The sequence below is a fragment of the Canis lupus genome, chromosome 6 (assembly GCF_048164855.1).
Source record: "Canis lupus baileyi chromosome 6, mCanLup2.hap1, whole genome shotgun sequence".
NCBI lineage: Eukaryota > Metazoa > Chordata > Mammalia > Carnivora > Canidae > Canis > Canis lupus.
In genome coordinates, this window is record NC_132843.1 from 25,017,572 (window position 1) to 25,040,152 (window position 22,581).

The 22,581-nt window shown below is 35.5% G+C and overlaps 1 protein-coding gene and 1 long non-coding RNA gene across 11 annotated transcripts in view; one reads left to right on the top strand and one right to left on the bottom strand.

Moving 5' to 3' along the window:
* The window catches only part of CCDC178 (coiled-coil domain containing 178), a 419,286-nt gene that overhangs the window by 383,170 nt on the left and 13,535 nt on the right, over nucleotides 1–22,581 (bottom strand). For all 10 annotated transcript variants that reach the window (XR_012032461.1, XR_012032460.1, XM_072829166.1 and 7 more), the window contains one exon: nucleotides 12,732–12,812. Coding sequence is in view for 8 of the 10 variants with exons in the window: in XM_072829166.1 (XP_072685267.1) it covers nucleotides 12,732–12,789 (58 nt within the window). In the remaining 2 variants the exon portion in view is untranslated. The remainder of the gene's footprint in view (nucleotides 1–12,731; nucleotides 12,813–22,581) is intronic.
* The window catches only part of LOC140635121 (uncharacterized), a 76,994-nt gene continuing 60,643 nt past the window's right edge, over nucleotides 6,231–22,581 (top strand). Inside the window, exons 1-3 of the long non-coding RNA XR_012032462.1 lie at nucleotides 6,231–6,706; nucleotides 8,294–8,375; nucleotides 15,085–15,170. This is a non-coding gene — a long non-coding RNA (uncharacterized lncRNA). The remainder of the gene's footprint in view (nucleotides 6,707–8,293; nucleotides 8,376–15,084; nucleotides 15,171–22,581) is intronic.

Here is a 22,581-nt window from a genome sequence, read left to right on the forward strand (position 1 = left end):
ACAGAATACATGAAAATATTTCTCCAAAGAAGACATACAGATGGCCAACAGACATATGAAAGATGTTCAACATCAATGATAATCAGTGAAATGCAAATCAAAGCTAGAGTAAGATATCCCCTCACACCTGTCTAAATGGCTAATTAAAAAAAGGTGGGGGCGGGGGGACGCCTGGGTGGCTCAGTGGCTGAGTGTCTGCCTTTGGCTCAAGGTGTAATCCTAGAGTCCGAGGATCTAGTCCCACATCCGGCTCCCCACAGGGAGCCTGCTTCTCCCTCTGCCTATGTCTCTTCCTCTCTGTGTGTCTTTCATGAATAAAATCTTAAAAACAAAATAAAAAACACAAGAAACAAGAGGTGTTGGTGAAGATATGGAGAAAAAGGAACCCTTGTGCACTGCTGGTAGGAATGCAAACTGACGCAGCCACTGTAGGAAACAGAATGGAGGTTCCTCAAAAAGTTAAAAATAGAATACCCTACAATCCAGTAATCTCACTACTGAGAATTTACCCAAAGAATACAAAAACACTAATTTAAAGGAATACATGCACTGCTCTGCTTATAGCATTTTTTATATAGTCAAGATATGGAAGCAGCCCAATTGTCCATCAAATCAATGGATAAAGAAGATGTGGTATACATTCAGCCATAAATAACATTACTTTATTATAATACTATACAGCCATATAAATAATGAAATCTTGCCATTTGCAACAACATGGATGGAGCCAGAGAGCATAATGCTAAGGAAATAAATCAGTCACAAAAAGACAAATATTGTAAGATTTCCCTCATGTGTAATTTAAGAAACAAAACAAATGACAGAAGGAAAAAGAGAGAGAGACAAAGAAACAGACTCTCAATTATGGAGAACAAACTGATGGTTACCAGAGAAGATGGGGGCAGGAGCATTAAATAGGTGATGGAGATTAAGGAGGGCACTTGTGATGAGAACCAGGTGATGCATGGACCTGCTGAATCACTATATTGTACACCTGAAACTAATATAACACTGTAAATGAAAGTTACACTTCAATAAAAATAAACCAAGAAAGATTTATCAAGGAAGGAAGGAAGGAAACAAGCTAGGAAAACTAGATATTCATATGCAAAGGAATGACACCAGACACCTTCTTTACACAACTCAGGAAAAATTAACTTGGAATGAATTAAACACTAATATGTAAGATCTGAAACCATATAAACTCCTAAAAGAAAATATGTGAAAAAGATTCCTTGACATTGGAATTAACATTGTCTAAGGGTTATTTCAATATGACAAAAACCAAAAGCACAAGCAACTAAAACTTAAATTAGTAAGTGGAACTACATCAATCTTAAAAGCTTCTGCACAGCAAAAGAAATAACAATGAAAAAGTCAACCTATAGAATGGGAGGAAATACTTGCAAAACATCTATCTGGTAAGTCATTACTATCCAAAATATATAGGGAAGTCATACAATTCAATAGCATAAAAAAATCCAATTTTAAAATGGCAAAGACCCTGAGTAGACATTGTTCCAAAGAAGACATACAAATGGACAAGTGCATGACAAGGTATTCAACAGTACTAATCATCAGGGAAATATAAATCAAAACCACCATGAGCTATTACCTCATATCTGTTATAGTGGTTATTATCAAAAAGACAAGAGGTATCAAATGTAGAGATAAAAGGAAATCCTAATGCACTGTTGGTGCAAACATAAATTTATACTGTATAGCCATTACAGAAAATATTACCAAGAAATGAAAACAGAACTTCATGTGATACAGTAATCCCATTTCTGTGTATATATCTAAAGGATATATGTATGTGTTGATAGGTATTTATACATGTAATTAGGACCCATTAAGTTTGGAAAGAGGAATGTAGAGACAAATGAGAAATCTTGTATTTTATTTCGCAATTTCTGAAGTGCTTAAAAATTCTCAAATATATTTGACAGTTTCTTATAAAGTTAAATATGTCTACTCTATGATGTAAAAAGAGTGCTAAACTTTAACTCATGGTAAATGAGAGTGTAGGTCCATAAAAAAATTATTTGAGAATATGTTAATAGCTTTACTCCTAACAGTACAAATTGGAAACAACCTAAATGTCCATCATTAGAAAATTAAATTTCAAAGCATACAGTGTAGTCACACAAGAATATAACGCTAAGCAGTAAAAAAAATATATATATGAACCACTAATACACAGAATAACACTGGTAAGTCTCAAAAATACATTGAGCAAAAATAATCAGAACAACAAAATGGATATTTCATAATTCCATCATTTGAGATTAAAAAAACTAAACTAAACTGTGATAGGTAACGAACAGTGGTTGCCTAAGGTAGGTGAGAAACTTTCTAGGGTAATGAAAATCTTTTTTATCCAAAAATGGGCAGTGGTTCTATATTTACCAAGTATACATTTATCAAAATACATTAAATTACAAATTTAAAGCCTGAGCATTTCATTATATGCAAATTATGAAATAGGAAATATGGGATCCCTGGGTTGCTCAGTGGTTTAGCGCCTGCCTTAGGCCCAGGGCGTGATCCTGGAGTCCCAGGATCGAATAGGCAAAAGGAAATTCATAGCAAAAATATGCAAAACATAAGAGATACAAGTGTTGAAAAAGTTAAAATATGATAGAAGATAGCGCTAGCCAAATAACACTAATATATATGAATGATCTAAATTTATCCAAAGAGTAACCATATAAGAATTATACTGAAAAAAATGTAAACATATACCGTTTTTACTGAGAAAGAAAAAAAAATTTGAAAGAATCATAAAGGAATGTTTCTGCATAAAATTGCACACGATGACTTTAAGACAAAAATTATTACTAGAAATAAAGGACATTTTATAATGGTAAGAGGGTCAATCTATCACGAAGCTACAACAATTATAAACATATATAACCTAACAACAGAGCCTCAAAATGAAGTAAAAGCTGACATAACTGAAGGAAGAAATAGACAATTCAACAACAGTGGGAGACTTCAACTGCCCAATTTAAATAACAGATGAAACGACTAGACAGAAGATAGACAAGTAAACAGTAGTTTTGAAAACGTGATAAACCAACTAGACCTAAGAAACAACTGTATAAATATTTCACTAAGAGCAGAAAACACATTTTTCTCAAGTGCATATGGAACATCCTCGATAAAAGCACATATTATGCCATAAATAAGTTTCAATACATTTGAATAAGTGATGAAATCTTACAAAGTCTATCTTCTTTGACTACAATGTCCAAAATAGAAATCTGTAACCAAAGGAAATTTGGGAAATTTTCAAATATGTGAACTGTAAATAAATTATGGGTCAAAAAAATAAATCACAAGGGAAATGATAAAATACTTTGACATAAATGAAAACAAAAAGAAAATGCAACTAAACATATAACTTTTACACATATAGTAAAAAATAAGTAAAATCAATAGAGGGAAATACGTAGCTATATATGTCTATATGAAAAAAAAAAAGAACTTGAATTAATAGTCTTATGTCACATCCTAAGAAAAAAAAAGAGCAAACTAAATCCAAGGAGAAAGAAAAAATATTAGGAGATAAACCCTTACAAAATACCAGCCAAATCCAAACTATATCCAACAATATAAAAAAGGATTATACACCATATCCAAGTGAGATTTATCCTAGAAATGTTCCAACATATGAAAATCAATGAATGCAATATACTATATTAACAGAATAAAGGGAAGAAACCACACAAGCATTTCAATAGATGCAGATTCATGGTAAAAACACACACAAAAAAATAGGAATAGAGAGAAACTTCTTCAACAGGATAAAGAATCTTTGTGAAAAATCCACAGTTAACCACACTTTATAGTAAAAAATAAATTTTCCCCTGAGATCAGGAAAAAAGACAAGCATATCTACATTCTGCCACTTCTTTTCAATATTGTTCCAGAGATTTTTAGTCACAATAACTACACACACAAAAAAAATGAAATAAACAGCATCAAAAAGATGCTGTTTGGGAATAAAGTTAACAAGTGCAAGACTTCTTCACAAAAATCTACAAATCATTATTTGCAAAAAAAAAAAAAAAATTAATGCCTAAGTAAATACAATGATACCCTGATAAGTATTCATAATAGACATAAAGACATAATCTTGTTAAGATGCCAAAATCCCTACAATTGATGTATAGATTCAATGTAATTCCTATCAAATTCCAGCAGGCTTCCCCTCCCTCCCCCGCCCCCGAAATTGTCAAACTGATCCTAACATTCGTGGAAATGCAAGAGACTCAGATTAGCTAAAAAGAACAGTGTTGGAGAAATCACACTTCTGGTTTTAAAAATTACTACAAAGCTATAATATACAGTGTGGTACTGCATAAAAGTGGACACATAGCTCAGTGGAGTAGAATTTAGATTCATGAAATATTTTGGTATACGTGCTGCTGAAGCGAGCATGAGATTCATGAAATAAACCCATTATTTGTGGTCTGTTGATTTTTACAAGGGTGCCAAGACTATTCAATGAGGGAAAAAAAAGTCTTTTTTTTTCAACATATGGTACTAGGACTACTGGAGATATACATACAAAAGAAAGAATTTTGACTCCTACTATAAATCATACTCAGGAATTAGCTCAAAATGCATCATAAACTTACGTGCAAGAGCTAATACTATAAAACTCTTAGAAGAAAACAGATGTAAATATTTGTAATCTTGGATTAGGCAATAATTTCTTTAATGTGTTATCAAAGGAACAAGCAATTTTAAGAAAGCAGACCAATTGGCTTCATCTAATAAAATTTTTGTCCTACAGAGGACACTATCAAGAAAATGAAAATACAACCCCTACCATGGGTGAAAATATTTGCAAATCAGGGATGCCTGGTTGACTCAGTGGTTGTGTGATCCCAGGGGTCCTGGGATGGAGTCCCTCTGCCTATGTCTCTGCCTCTCTATCTCTGTGTCTGTCATGAATTAATAAAATCTTAAAAAAAAAAAAAAGGGAGGAAAACATTTACAAATCATGTACTGGTAAAAATCTAGTGTCTGAAATACATACATAAAGAATTCCTGCAACTCAAGAATAAAAAAAGAAAAGACAACTCAATTTAAAAATTGCAATAGATTTAAACAGACATTTCTCCAAAGATAGACAAATGCACACTTAAAGATCTTCCCATGACAAGTCATTAGAGAAATGCAAACCAAAACCACAATGAAACGTCACTTCAGGGATCCCTGGATGGCGCAGCGGTTTAGCGCCTGCCTTTGGCCCAGGGCACGATCCTGGAGACCCGGGATCGAATCCCACGTCGGGCTCCCGGTGCATGGAGCCTGCTTCTCCCTCTGCCTGGGTCTCTGCCTCTCTCTCTCTCTCTCTCTCTCTGTGTGTGTGTGACTATCATAAATAAATAAAAAATTAAAAAAAAAAAAAAAGAAACGTCACTTCACAGCCGCTAGGGATGGCTATAATAATTTTAAAAAACAACCAAAAACAAAAACAAAACCCAGACTATAACAGGCTTTGACAAGGGAAAAACTGGAATCCTCACATACTATTTGGAATGTAAAATACTGTAGCTGCTACGGGGGAAAAAAAAATGGCAATTACTCAGAAAGTTAAACATCAAGTTACCAAATGACCCAGCAATTCCAGTCCTATGTGTATACCCAACAGGAATAAAAACATATGCCCCCATAGAAACTTGTACTCAAATACTAAGAACGTTATTCATGAGAGCCCCAAAGAGGAAACACAAATATCCATCTAGTGACGAATGTATAAACAATATGTGGAATATGCATACAACGTAATACTATTCAGCCATAAAATTGAACCTTGAAATTCCAAAACCAGAAGTTTTTCTAGTTTAATAGAAGACAGACGCACAAAGCCAACTATTCCACAGATTCTTTCATATGCAATGTCCAGAACGGTGTCCCATCCGGCCTCTCCCAGCTTTCCTGGGCAAATAAATCCTGGCTGTGAGGGCATTTCTGTTACCTCTGAAATCCTGAGATAAATACTGAAAGAAACGACCACAGGGCTTATGCTGAGTGACGGCACCGAGAGGGGCGCGGAAAGCTGACAGGCCGTGCCACACAGGGCTCCAGCAGTCGGCAAACGCCCTGAGGCGGCCGCCATTGCTCGCGGCTGCTCCGGTCCCTGAAAGCGGGGCGCGGGTGCTGCCGGGAGCCCCGCCCACAATTTGTCCAGGAAGTCACGTGGGGCTGAGAGGCCCTTGTACAGGGCTTTGCGCTTGCGCGACTCCGCTGTGCTTGGCTTGGGGCGGCCGCTGTGGTCCAAGGGGTCCCTGGGCAGCATCTGCCGGTTGCCAAACATGCAGTTGGGGGAGGCTTGGCCTCCACTCAGGTCAGCAGTAAAGCAAAGGACTCCTTGAGGAGCAATAGGCCTTCACGATACACAAGGAAGTGCCAGCCACCTGGGACTCCTCGAACACGTGGCCCTCCTTCCTGTTGAAGACACTGTAGAGGCCGCCAGCCAGTTCCTCCAGCCGCTGAAGCTCCGCCGGGTGGATAGGCTGGTGCCGGCTGTCCGTGTGCTGCAGCAAAGACGGTGCCACCGGTGGGGTGGTCGGGATGGTGTCCTTGTACAGAGCCACATCGTAGAAGTCAAAGCCCATGCCTCGCACGTTCTCCTGGCATGGCAGCCCCACTGGCATCCAGCCACCGTGGTCTCCTTTTCTTTGCCAAGGTACTGTACAGTTCTGGTGATGTTGAAGATGTTGGGCCAATGCCATCAGGCCAAGAACACCAACCGGAACCTGTGGGTCTAGGCAGGGTACCGCTACTTCAATTACTGGCGGCGCCACACCTCAACCCGATTGCTGTCCTCTGCCAGGTGGTCCGGGAGGGGCCACACCTTCAGGTACAGCAGAGTGTATCTATTTGGAGCTTTGGGATAGGCAGAGCACCTTTGACTCTAGGTCGGATTTCTTGATGAGAATGCAGGTGTGGTCCTTCCTCCTCCAGGTTCTTTAGGCAGGTCCCCAAACGCAGCTAGCTCACTGGCACTCGCGATTGGGTGCTCCCAGGACTCACTGTTCAATGATGCACTGTGCCGTGGGGTCCGTCTTGGCTAGCTGCCTCGGCCCTCCACCAGCCTGGGCAGGTCTGCAGGGTTCTTGGCCTCCACTGCGAAGGTGATGACAGGCCTTACACTGAACTTCATCAACTGCATGTTGTGGGTGTCCTCCAGGGTGGTTGTGGTACCCGTTTTCAGCAGAAAGTAATCAACACACACCAGTCCTGTGATATCCCTACCAAGGCACATAGGGGCTGGGTGGATGGGGAATAAAGAGTGGCTGGTAATGGTATAGGGCTTCTCTTAGGGGTTATGCAAGTATTCTAGAATTAAATACCATTGATAGTCACGCAACTTTGTGATTATATTAAAAACACTGAATTGTACACTTTAAAGAGGTGAATTTTATGATATGTGAGTATAAGTTTTTAAAAGTTAAACAGTATTACACAGAACAGTTGAGTAAATCTCTGCTTCAAATGGGTCTGATTTGACAGTCTAATCCATTTTATTTTATCTATGATATCTCACGGGAAATTTGTAATTTTAAATAATTATAATAAACAAAATTATTTAAATTATATTTAAATATTTAAAATACATTTATATTTAATGATTTTAATATATTTCAATATATGATAAATTATATATTTATTTTATATATTATGTAAATATAATAATTTAAATATTTTAATATATTTAATATGTAATTAAATTATATATTTAAATAATTATATTAGAAAAGATCTAAAAAATAGTTATCTCAGCATCCAAATTAAGAATATGTGGAAAAACAAACCCAAAGAAAGTAGAAGGAAGAGAAGCTGTAATAATATCTGAAATTATTAAAATAGAAAACAGACCAACAACAACAACAAACTCTAGAGATAATTAAAAAGATCAGAAATTACCACTTTGAAAAGTTTCGCACAAATTGAACACATCTGGCAAAACTGATCAACAAGGCAGAAGAAACAGAAAAAAAATACAATATTATGAATATAAAGGAGGAATAACTGCATGTAGAGAGATATAAAAGGAAAAGGTATTAGCAGTGTTGTGTCAATATATTTAAGATTTAACCAAATGAACAAATTCTTAAAAGAAAAAACTGTAACTTGCCAATAGTAAATTAAGAATAAACAGAAAGCCTAAGTAGTCCTATAACCAATAACTTATATCAAGTGTTTCTCTAAAAATTAAGACATAAGTTCACCAAAACATTTAAGAAAATTAATTAAAATATATTTTTTTCAGAGAATAGAAAATGAAGAAACATTCTTCCAATCCAGTTGTGAAGTTATAAATACCCTGCTAACAAAACTGGACTAAAAAAAAGGTAAGTAAACAAATTTAGGGACCAATGTTATTCCAGAGCATAGATGCAAAAATCCTAAACAAATGACTATTAAATCCAGCAATATATTAAAAAAAATTTTTACAGTAAGTTAATTTTGTCCCATGAATGAAAAGTTTAACAATTGAAAATCTGTTTATGCAACTCATTAAATTTAAAGGTTAAAGAAGAAAAATTTTAATCACAGAAAAATTTCAGTAGGTATAGAAAAAACATTCATAAAATTCAATACATGTTCATAATTTATAGTACATTATAAAGATAATCTCAAAATACCATTATGTTTAATGGTGAAACATTAAAAATCTCATTTTAAAAATCAGGAGCAAGGAATCCCTGGGTGGTGCAGTGGTTTGGCGCCTGCCTTTGGCCCAGGGCGCAATCCTGGAGACCTGGGATTGAATCCCACATCGGGCTCCCAGTGCATGGAGCCTGCTTCTCCCTCTGCCCGTGTCTCTGCCTCTCTCTCATTCTCTCTGTATGACTATCATAAATAAATAAAAATTTAAAAATTAAAAAAAAAAATAAAAATCAGGAACAAGAAGATAAATGTTCATATTTTTATTGTTTCATTTAACAGAGTTCTAAAGGATCTAGATTAAGCAATAGAAGAGAGAAAGTAATAAAATTATAATGGGAAGAAAGTGTAAAAACAAATCTCATTATTTTGAGATGATCTAAGTTATTAGTGAATTAATAAGAGTTAAAATTGTAATATGATTAAACATATAAAACTATATATATATATATATATAGCATTAGTTTTATGTATAATACACAATGCTAAATGTGTTTTAGGAGAGGTGAGAAAACCCAGGGTTCTATTTCTTAATGTTGGTTATTAGTGCACAGATACTCGTTTTTATCAATATTCTTCATACTTTACATATTTATTACAGATATTTTTTTAATTTTTATTTATTTATGATAGTCACACAGAGAGAGAGAGAGGCAGAGACATAGGCAGAGGGAGAAGCAGGCTCCATGCACCGGGAGCCCGATGTGGGATTTGATCCCGGGTCTCCAGGATCGCGCCCTGGGCCAAAGGCAGGCGCCAAACAGCTGCACCACCCAGGGATCCCCTATTACAGATATTTTTAGCGTATGAAATATTTCCTATTCCAACAAATAAGGCACTAATTTGTAAAAAAAAAAAAAAAAAAAGTAGTACAGCCTCTGCCTGTAATATGGAAAAGAGACATTGTGAAATACAATAAATAGAAAAACTAATGCAGTATCAATATTATAATTCAAATAAATATGTGATACTGCCATGAAATGCAGTTTTGTGTTTACTAAAAATATTGCCTAAAAAAATCACATTACCTGCAATAAGTTTGTAAAAAGGTACTGTTAATTATAGTAGAAATTATTCTCCCAGAGCTATTTGTAAATATGAGTCATCTGAAAAACTGTTGGTCAGCATGCTCTAATATATGGCTGTGATGATACAGAACAGTTTGGAAACATTTGATAATTTGTTTAATTATTTCAGCTGAGAGCACAGAACAATTATCCAATTTTCTATGTTTATAGTATAAGAATTTTGATATGACCATAGTAGTTTCATGATGATTGACACAACATAAGAAAAAGATTTATTTTTGATGTTAAGAAAAGTTTTATGCTGAATATCATCTTGTAGAAGTTAATAAATAAGACCTCACACTGTGTTCTTGTGATATTAATGACAGAGTTAATGACAAACATTTTCAAAGGTTGGTACATAATTAGGTTCAGTACATCATTCAGTAAAGCTTGCTTTGGGCTTAAAAGTTTGAAATTTGCCAAGACAGCAATAAATACTGAGGTCTGATAAATTTCTGTAGTTTGAACATAGACATCTCAATGCTTTGTTTGATGAGCTGAATGTATTTTATAGGGGTTGGCTGGTTTACACAGAGGATGGGGAGCTTAATAATGGTATGACGCCAAAGAGATAGAAGGTAATTTTAACTGGTAATCAGTATTTATGCCAGCATTACGAATATTAGTTCTAATGTCATTTAATTACAAAATTCTAAACTTATTAACCAAGCAGATACCAAAAACAATTTGTCATATTATTTTCCAACTCCTATGCATGTACAGAAATAATCTATATCATAGAATACTCATATTCTATCAAATAATGTGGTATGTGGTTATATTTGTGTTGTCCATTATATAGACTAAATACAGGTGGCCTGCCTTTTTTAATATGATTAACTTTCTCCTGATGTACCACACATAGGATTTTTTGGCTGGCAAACCAGTGTAGACTGGTCAAGTTCTATTACAATACAAAATATAGACTTTATCAGGTCTTTCAAAGAGAAACTATCAGCTTGGATCTCAAAAGTCTTGAAACAAATAAGTTTTTAATTAACACTATAATCCAAAATGTTTAAAAAGTTCTTTTCAACTATTTAAACAAAAGATATGTACAAGTGTGATTTGATTATCTTCTTTCCAAATTGTGTCTTTGGGAAAATTGTTTTAAATGAATGACCTGGCCCATATTTCTTTTTTTTTTTTAAGATTTTATTTATTTATTCATGATAGACATAGAGAGAGAGAGAGAGAGAGGCAGAGACAGAGGCAGAGGGAGAAGCAGGCTCCACGCCGGGAGCCCAATGTGGGACTCGATCCCGGGACTCCAGGACCGCGCCCTGGGCCAAAGGCAGGCGCTAAACCACTGAGCCACCCAGGGATTCCCCCCACCCCCGGCCCATATTTCTAATATGAGATTAAAATCAATTTCCAAAACAAAATTTTTTGCTTAAACTGCAATACATAAGCTCTGTGACAATTAAATGCCATGATTTTTCTCAACTAATATTGGTAGAGTGAATAAAGAGCTAAAAACCAAAGTTATTGAAATACTGTGAAAGTAAATGTGGTGATGAGTACTAAAATCCTACCCAAGATTGGTAATCCTATATGAAATCCCTTGTGTAATATCCTCAACCATGTTTGAAATTACTAAATGATTGCTTTCTTTTGTAACCCCAAATAAAATTGTGGTAGCTGGATTAAAATAATGGTCCCAATAGGTTTTTCCTCCCAGTATTCACTTCCTTTCAGTGTGACTTTGCAGCATTCATCACCAAAAAATGGTGGTGAACTTTAGCTTTAACCCATATCATTGACTCTGGGCTGATCCTGTGACGTGACCTGCTTTGGCCAATAAAATAAAATAAATTATAGTGTGCCAGTTTTGAACCTTGCCCTCAAGAAGCCTTGTGAGCTTCTGTTCCTCCTCTCAAGCCATGAGATCAAAGCTGCTGGAGGACTATGAGAGACACCATGCAGAGATGAATCAGCCCAGTTTTCCCAGCCATAGGCCTGTGAAAGATCAAACCCCAAATGAATGAAATTAGTAGTGGTGATTAGTTGACCTGTGGTTTATGCAGATACATGAGTGAGCCATCCTGAGCCCACCTGAGATTAGCAGAACTATCCAGCATACTCCTGCATAAGTGAACTAAAATGAATGTTTATAATGCTATATGCACCTGCATTTTTTGGTTGGTTATTATGTAGCATTCATGCAACAATGGATAACTTGACTATCAATGAACTACAAAGACTTGTTCCCAGTACTCAAGGCAAAATTCTATACCAAGGATTGGCAAATGTTTTCTATAAAGGACCAGATAGTAAAAAATTTAGGTTTTGTGGGCCACATGCAATCTCTGTTGCATATTCCTCTTTCCTTTTTTCTTTTGTTTTTGCTTCTGTTTTCCTTTTTATTACAATGCTTTACAAATATAAAACCATTTTTAGCATTGAGGCTGTAGAAAAAGGGCTGCTGTTCAAATTTGGCCCATGGGCTATAATTTGCTGACCTCTGCTCTATATCATGCAAAGACATCAATGCAAAGTCAGAATGCAAAGTAATGAAATAAATCTAATACAATTTTAAAGATAGAGTTATCAAAGTATTTTTCATTATTAATTTTGTGTTTATCTTCAATGGGTGCTGGTATAATTTTCATACCTAGCTGTTGTTATCAACCAGACAATTTTAAGCAATCAGTGGAGTAGAGTTGAGATATATGTGATTGGCTCACATGAGCCAGTAAGAGCTGTCTCTGCTGTACTACTTATATATTATATTGCCTATACTTTAGTTCAGTGGTAATTATAAAATAAATTGATTATAATCCAGACAAGGGTTTTCCTTAAACTGATTATTCCTTTCACTTACCTCACCTTCCTGGTCCCAGTAAAGTTTGGTTGTGTAACCCTTTGTCCTGGAGAAGACTACCATCTTTGCAGCTATCTTCTATGATTTATTTAATTGCATTTACCAATGACCTAGTTTCAAAGAAAATCACTTAATGATAAACTTACTTTTCTTGGCTTGATCACCTCCAATGTGAGAACAGGAAATTGTCTTATTTTCAGGCATGGTTATTTATAATATTTTGAAACCTAATTAGAAAGAAAAATATTTAAATGTTATGAATCAAAAGTAGTATACATTTAATTAGACTAAAATTGTCCATTTAAGAATTGATCATTCTACTTCTCGATATAAATATATAAAAATCAATACTAAATTATGTTAAAAATGTAAGGAAATCTGACAGTATACTCTTCTATACTCTTCCAATGAGAACTATTATGATCCTCTTGGGGAACACCAACTATAAAAGTCCTCATAAAAAAAGGATCTTAAATCCTCTGTTTTGCTTGTAACTTAAATAGGCATCTGGCCTGGGGACTAGATTTTTTTAGCATTTGTCATTGTAACTGTGGACTATAAGCCTTATAGAGATTCTGGAACCTATAATGGTTCATTTTCTATGATAAGGTTAAACTTCATCATCATTTCTTCTTTGCTTTTCCTTCGGTTCTTTTTTTTAAACATCTTATGATAGAGAAAGTCAAATATATACAAAGGTAAGAGAAAGTATAATGCATCTATGGGTCCTTTTAACTAATGGCCAATATGAATTCTATATCCCCACCTACTACCCTGTCTAACCTACCCTTGATCATAGTTAGGCAAATCTCAAATGTTGAAGTATTGCATTTGTAAATATTTGAAGATTTTTTTAAAACATAGCAATAATACCACTAAACATATTTAGCATTTGCATTTCTTTCATTGTCTTATATTTTTTCCTGTTTTTGAAAGTTTTTTGGAATAATGTTACAAGTATAACATTCAACCTAAATGTCTTAATTCTCTTTAATCTGTAAGTTTTCTTTTAATTCTCTTTATGAGGTTTATTTTCTCTACAATTTATCAATATAGAAATCAAATATTTTGTCCTATAGAATTTTGACATTGCTGACAACATCCCTATATTTAACAAGTTATTCTGCCATAATTCTATAAATCAATATTTATTAGAAATTTAAGCTACTTAATGGAAAGACAGCAATTCTATAACATAGAATAGCTACCTCTTTTAATTTGTAGACCTAAAACATCATAGAGTTTACAGATTAGAAATAATCTAGTTTTTTTTTAAATTTTACAAATAAGAAAATCCTTACTGAAATGAGTAAATTCATTCAGTATAAAAGGACAGCTTAGGGATGAGTGCTATGAAAGAATACCCAATCCCAAGTCCAGCTCCTTTGAATAAGCCAGTCTATTTTATCAAGACTAACTTATTAAAAGAAAGGAAGCTATCTAAAAGTACATAATTAAATTTTACTGTAAAGCAACATTTAATTTTTTAATTCAATGATGATTATAGTTGAAACATAGAGTTATATTTTCTATACAAAATTACAGAAAAATATAAGAAAAATTTGTTATAATAATGTAGAACTTGGAAAATACTCTTACAAATTACTACTAAAAATATGGTTAAAATGTATTTTTTAAATATTCATGAAAGCATCTCGAACTACGTAGAAATAATAATAAATACCTGGGCCAAGATCTAGTAGAACATAGAAATCTACAGAAGTGAGATCAACATGTAAGGCTACTTTTCCCAAGGGCAATATCTGATGTGAGAGAGGCAGCTGAGAGGCTGGACAGTACTTGTAACAGCCACACAAAACTTTGGAAACAAAAGATACAATCTAAATTCTGTCAAGTGTAGGTGCCCTGGAAAATTAACTCATTCCTAGAAATGAGATGCCAGAAGTTTGTATTTTAAGCAATAGAATGAAACAGAAGTAAAGTCAATGTGAGGACTGCCCAGGGACTGAAGCCCAGTCACAGATCATCTGGATGACTCAGAAGCTTTCGTAAAGAAAGTAATTAACGTGATCCTTGCCTAGTATAAAGTTGAAGGTAACCCCACACATAAAGAGACTAGATAATAGAAATCACCAAAAGAGGAAGATAACAGAAACTGATCCAAAGATACCCCAGATAATGAACTTGCCAGATATAAACCACCTAACTATGTTTAAGATGTTTATAAATATAACATCACATTTTATAATTCCAGAAATAAAAATTATGAACATTGATACTGCAGATTTGATAAGTCTGTCAGAAGTATATGAACTGCAAACTGCTATACCTGCAATTCTAAACTCACTGGTAAACTTAAAAAGCAGGTGTGACAAAGCTGAAGAATGAATTAGTAGGACAAGTTCAGAAAAAAAAAAAAAGATCTTGAATGAAGCATCAGTAATAGAAAGATGAAAAATACAAAAGCAAGCATAAAAGTCTTGAACTCGGCTTTCAGAAAGATGAGTGAGTGTATTTATCCTTATTCCTTCCCCTAAGTGTAATAAAGAACTAAAACAAAAGGTGGAGCGATGGAAGGAAGAAGGCAGCCTGAATATGCACCTTGGAACCAGAGGAACAATGAGGTGAGTTTCTAAGATTTTTATTGTCGTATATCCTAACTTGAAGCTGCAGAAACCAGCAACCCGGAAATGCCAGTGGGTGCAGATCAAATAAATCTCCAACAGAAGCCTGCTCTCTCTAGTCAGGGGACCAGGAAAAGAGGAACTGAGCAAGAGAGAATGCATTTAGACATTAACCTCTCTACTCCACCCAAACACCAGAGAAAAAACGGTGCCCCCCCACCCCCGAAAGTGCTGTGAGGAGCCTAGACTATTTCCATCCTTGGTAGGTGGTTACAAGGCACCCCAGTCTTCCTGTAGGGGCGGTCAGAAGTCAAATAGGAATGCAGAACTTTGATCCCACTGGTTGGAGTCAAGCCTTTCCCCATTCATTGTCAATGAACACTGTGTGGGGAGCCGGGACTCCCACACATCCCAACAGCAATAATGAAGTACTGGGGTAGAGTACAAGGATTCTTAATGGTGAATCACAACTCTAACCATAATCCAGCAGGCACGAGGCTATACCCTCTACATGGGTTCAGTGGAGATCACATAGGAAGCAATAACTAAGCACTCCTACCTCTCCCAGCTAAGAAGTCAGGGGAGGCCTAATAGGGAGCTAGAACCCCTATCTCTGCCTAGCAATAAGAAGTGGAAATTGAACCACAGTGACCTATCTATATACCTACCAAAATGGCTAAAACAAAATAAACAAAAAAAGTTTTTTAACACCCAACATTTGCAAAGATGTGGAGGAAATAGGTCACCTATACATTGCTGATTAGAATATAAAATAATAAAGCTACTTAGGAAAATAGTTTGGCAATTCTTAAAACTAAAATGGACTTGCAGATATGACCTAGCAGTTGCACTCTTGAACGTATATCCAAGAGAAATAAAGACTTATTCTCACTCAGAAGCTTGTATGTAATATTCTTAGAAGCATTGTTTATACTAGCTAAAACTTGACACTAACATGCAAAAGAATGAAATGGACCACTTTCTTACACCATACATAAAAAAATGTTCAAATGGATTAAAGACTTAAATGTGAGACATGAAATCATGAAAATCCTGCAGAACACAGGCAGTAACTTTGACATCGACCATGGCATCTTTCTAGATAGATCTCAGGCAAGGGAAACAAAAACAAAAACAGACTTGCCAAATACTGCATACTACCCAAATGTCCTACAGTGAGTGAGTGGCGAAACAGATCGTAATATATCTATACCACAGAATACAATCTTGCAGTAAAAAGGAACAGACTGTTGATGCATGCAACAACTTGAATGAACCCCAAATTAATTATGCTAACTGAAAAAAAAAAAAAAAAGCCCATCTCAGGGCAGCTCCGGTGGCCCAGCAGTTTAGCACCGCCTTCAGCCCAGGGTGGGATACTGGAGACCCGGGATTGAGTCCCATGTCAGGCTCCCTGCATGGAGCCTGCTTCTCCCTCTGCCTGTGTCTCTGCCTCTCTCTTTGTGTGTCACATAAATAAATAAATATAAAAAGCCCATCTCAAAAGCTTATATATTGTAGGCTTTTATTTTATTCATGACATAATGTAATTATATAGAGATTGAGAACAGATCAGTGAGCTAGATGTGGAAAAGTAACATCACGTAGTGTTATGATGATGTACAGTTAAGTATTTTGATGGTGGTGGTACTTACGCAAAGCTACACATGATAAAATTCCATAGTGTTATACACCTTTACAAAAATAAGTGCATGTATTATGGTGAAATCTGAGTAAGCTCTATAGTTTATGCTTTTGCTATTGTAGTATCATTACTTATGATGTTAATACTGAGGAATGATAGCTGAAACAAGCACAAAACCTCTCTGTATATTTCTTTGCAATTTCCTGTGATTCTATAATTATTTTGAAATAAAAAGTTCAAAATAAATTAAGTCATAAAGGGAAAAAATGATACCTAGAAAATCTCCAGCCTTGTGTAAATGAAGAAATAAATTATAAATGACCCATATAGAAGAATACATCACAACGGAACTTAGAAAAATTTTGGACAATGATCATGAATATAAGCCCATCACCTCATGTGGGACACAAACAGAGCAGTACCTAGAGGAGATAGTATGGAAGTGGGAGGGTCTCTATTTTAAGCAGTATTCCAAGGAGAAATCCTCTTTAAAAAAGTGATGTCTGATTGTACTAAACTGAGAGAATGTGCCAAAAGATTTTAGGGAAGAGTTACCCAGGAAGAGCTGCAAAAGTCCTAAAGGCAGGAATAAGTTTAGAATGACCCAGAAATGGTAATTGTAAATAGTCATTACTTTATTTTTTTTTACTTTTATTTATTTATGATAGTCACACAGAGAGAGAGGCAGAGACATAGGCAGAGGGAGAAGCAGGCTCCATGCACCGGTAGCCCTATGTGGGATTCGATCCCGGGTCTCCAGGATCGCGCCCTGGGCCAAAGGCAGGCTCTAAACCGCTGCGCCACCCAGGGATCCCTAGTTATTACTTTAGAACCAGTCCTAAAAAGGATAAATGAACAACCACAAAAAAAAGGTCTATAGCATTTCAGCCAATTTTTGTCCAAAGCATTCATTCATCTTGGTCCTGGTCACTGCTTGGAACCCTCAAGCTGTTTTCATCATCATGGCAGGCTGACTTGTTAACTTGCCAATAGAGTACAACTGCAAGTCCTTCATGAGTTTTGCCAGAAAGCTGGCTGTTAGATTTTCACTAATTTTGCAAGCCAATTGAGGCCACATAGAAGCTTGAAATCAACCATGGTGAGAAAATTTATACCATGGAAATCAGAGGTGGTTGTTAAACATTATTAGTATACTACCAAAGAAAGATTCCTAGTAGATCGTACATAGCCTGCATCGTTAGAATATAAGGCTACTGGAAAAGAGAATGAATCTTTTTGGTGACTAAAATGGGCTAGACTATCAAAGCTGGAGTGGGTTCCACTGAGAGAAAAATGAATAGAGAATTTAGTTCCATAAAGGGGTTCTGAGGAGGAATAGAGTCATAAAAATGGAGTGATAAGGGGAATGTTCATTTCAAGCTAAAAATATTTAGACATCAGTGGTTTCAAATCTTATTTCTTCTTAAACTCTATTCCCAACTTCTCTCTTTTGAAAGATAGCACCTCCCACTTCAGAGAGGAAGTAGAAGGAATTGGATTTTTTTAAAAAATATTTTATTTATGAGAGACACAGAGAGGCAGAGACATAGGCAGAAGGAGAAGCAGGCTCCCTGCAAGGCACTTGATGGGGGACTTGATCCTGGATCCCAGGATCATGCCCTGGGCTGAAGGCAGAAGCGCAACCACTGAGCCACCCAGGCATCCTGAAGGAATTGAATTTAAATTCTAATTTCCTATCACCAAACCCACAAACCAATCACATCTGTGTGTTTCATGGCCTCCCTCTTTTCTGACAGTGGAGGAGTATCCCACTACTGGTTTGTCTTATCCCTCTACTTGGGCTGGAAAGTCCATAACCTCCTTCCCCCTCTTGATTTACTATTTCCAATTACAATTTCAAAATTCTTACCTTACTAGAACTCTCTTTTATGCTGTCTTCTAAAAATAATTGTGTATCTTGGCATTCATGAAGCCACACATTTCTTGGTTCAACCCCCTCCCAATAAATAGAAAGGTCTTTCTTTCCATAGTTATGATTTCTTTTTTTTTTTTTTAATTTTTTTTTTTATTTATTTATGATAGTCATCAGAGAGAGAGAGAGAGGCAGAGACACAGGCAGAGGGAGAAGCAAGCTCCATGCACCGGGAGCCCGACGTGGGATTCGATCCCGGGTCTCCAGGATCGTGCCCCGGGCCAAAGGCAAGCGCCAAACCGCTGCGCCACCCAGGGATCCCCCATAGTTATGATTTCTTATGAAAACCACTTCATCAGAGCATACAACTTATGCTCTATCCATTTACTATGCTTTATTTTTAATGGCTCATTATTACTTAACATGGTAATACATTTTTATAATCTTTTCCTTTGTTTTCTCTTTTCTGTTAGAAGTCAAAACCTGTATTGTTCACTGCTGTAGTCCTACCATCTGCAACAGCAGCATTAAATAGAAGTTTCAACAGTGATGAAAATGTTATAAATCTATGTTATCTAAAACAGTAGGCATTATATTAGCCACATAATCACTTGGAATCACTACTGATCACCTGAAATCTGGCTAATATAACCCAGGAATTTCTTGTTTCATTTTAATAAATTTGAATTTAAATAGCCACATATGGCTAAGTGCTACTAAATTGGACAGTACAGATCTACACCACAGTATCTGTAACATAAAAGGAGTTCAGCAGGGTCTTGTTGAAAATGAAAAAATGCATGAATGAAAAAAAAAGGTATGAAAAAATAAAATACCTGCAATCAGCTTATAGTTTATAGATTTGAATTTGGACTTTCACCTTCCCTTCCATCTATTCAAGCTTTCTGGCATTTTCTGGCAAAAGCTAAGTTTTTTTTATTACAATTCTTGTTTCCATACTCTACTAGCATGTTACACATACAGTTCCTTTTGTTTCATCACATTAGGCTATAATCTTAGCAAATCACTATATTCTTCAAATTTTGTTTGCTTTCTCATTGCTAAAACAAAATTTCTGAGCTATTTATCTTCCTGATAAATAAAAGCCCTCTTTATCTCGTGATTTTATTCACAATTGTTTTAAATATACTTATGAAATATTACATAGCAACATAAAATAAAAGACCTTGTATTCTACAATGCAAACTAAGAAATAGGTGGTTAACACTTATTTGTATTATTCAATGGTCACATTTCACTTCCTCCCTCACCAAAAGTTACAACCATCAAAATTATAATCTCCATAGTTTCAGTTTATTTTTGTTATATAGGTATCTCATAACAATATATTCAGTTTTACAACTTTAAATGAATATTATACTCTACAAATCATTCTGGGATTTTTTATTGTTTAGTACATTTTTGAGATTGTGCTTTTATAAATAGCTTTCTTTCATTCTTTTACTACTGTATAAAGTTCCATTGTTTTAGTACACTGTTCTCCTATTGATGAACATTTGTTGTTTTAAAATATATTTCCTATTGTAACTAAGTCTACTATAAGGTCTTTTGCATATTTTTGTGTATCATATAGACTATCTCTAGTATATACACGCGGTAAAGTACATTCTTGGTTGTGGTTTTTGGCTTTTTAAATCTTCAATAGTTTTAGATAAAGTCCTTTGTTATTAATGCATTATAAGGATCTACTCCCAGTTTGTGTTATTTGAAAATATATTTATTTTGAATGGAAATAAGCATATAAATCAGTTTGGATCACCCATTTCCCAAATCCACAAATAATATTGAAAGTCAGTAGTTAGACTATTTAGAAACTCATTCTCAACACCCACAAAAACTAAAGCTTAAAAGTCAATGATAGTACCATATCATCCTCTAAAACCTAATAAATTGTATTAAATACTTCATCTCTTTAAGATGCTACTTCTTTTCTTTTTTTTTTTAAAAAGATTTTATTTATTTATTCATGAGAGACACAGAAGAGAGAGGCAGAAACATAGGCAGAGGGAGAAGCAGGCTCCATGCAGGAAGCCTGATGTGGAACTTGATTCTCCAGGATCACACCCTGAGTCAAAGGCAGATGCTCAACCACTGAGCCACCCAGGCATTCTCCTTTTTTTTTTTTTTTTTTTTTTGAGAGAGGGAGAGCAGGAACCTGGAAGAGAGCGAGCATGAGACAGGGGGAGGGGCAGAGGAAGAAAGAGAAGCAAACTCCCTGCTGATCATGACCTAAGGGGTAAGTAGATGCTTAACCCACGGAGCCACCCTGTGCCTGCCCCAAGATGCTGTTTCTTTTTATCTGTGTTATTTTCATGGCTTTGATAAAGCTATGAAATTAATGTGCTACTTTCCTGTTCTTTTCATATCCTCATGAAAATATTAAGCAATTTTAGACTTAAATCATCTCAGTAGCCATGATTCCCTCATACATTCTTTTTAGTATTCAGTGCAAACATACTGATAGTCCTTCAGTAATTGTGGAAAACATGTTTATTTTTTTATTCTTACTGGCTCTTTCTATAATGTAGCTGATTCATTTTATGACAATTTAAATATGCCTAGTAATGGTTAGAAGTCTACATTCTCTTCACAAAGAAGATAAAAGGTCTGACAATGGGAAATACTTCATAAACTGTTGGAATATTAAAAAGTAATTACTTACTTTTCCCAATTTTTCATCCCATACTATAACTGAGATTTTAAACTCATTTAAAGTTATGATCCAAATATAAATTATGTCAAATATTCTATCTAAATAGCTTGCAACAGGAAATAGGTTAAACACAGCTAATAAAGAGCACAGAATACAAATGCAAACTATCAACTAAGGCAGCAAATAGGAATCAGAGTCAGCATCCAGGCCAAGGTCAGTAATCAGAGATTTGATCTTAATGGAGCAGAGGAATGACCAACCACAACTGAGACTAAATATCTAAAATGTCTAAACCAGATTGCCAATTATATTGGTTCTTTTTTGATGCAGATGAGAAAACTCAGTTTAAGCCAAAACAAAAATACACCAAGAAACCCCCACAGAAAGCAAAGAATAAAACATAAAATGGAGTATTTATGGGAAAGATACTGTTTCTTTGTTTTTTTAAGGATTTTATTTACTTATTTGAGAGAGAGAAAGAGAGTTCCTGAGCAAGGGGGAAGGGCAGAGGGAGAAACAGAATCACTGCTGAGCGAAGACCCTGATGTGAGACTAGATGTCAGAGCCCTGGGATTATGACCTTAGCCAGAGGCAGGTGCTTAACCAACTGAGCCACCTAGGCACCCAGAAAGATACTGGTTAATTAGTAGGAAATATCAGCATCCATCCATAGCAGAAGCAGGAATATAAGGACTTAGATGCCATCAACATTCTCTGTATCTTGGCCTCAGGTAATCTTCTCATGCTCATTCTAGTTTTGTTTCTATAACATGTTTGTGTGTGTGTGTGTGTGTGTGTGTGTGTGTGTGTGTTTCAGAAATCTTCTCTCCTGGGATTTATATTGTAGAGCTTCAGCCATCAAAGTAGTGTTGACTCTTTCTCAAATTTTATTCCAGTTATCTCTGGGGGTATTTTAATTAGCCTTACTCACAACAAGTGCCTATTTGACCCATTCAATTATTGCTGGGAAGTCAGGATATTATTATTGTACTAGCTTAAGTCTGTTCTCTTATTCCTGGCCACAGTTATGGCCAGAGGTGAGGCTACCATCCATTATCATAAGCTGTCCCCACTATAATGTTGCCAGTGGTGGAGTAGAGGAGAAGATAGGGAAATAAGTCTCCTCAGACATCCTCAAAGACTTTATTCCAAAAATGACAGGCAGACTAACAGTGGTCTACATGGAAGAATATTTCTCCATAATCACTTTCTACCTCAT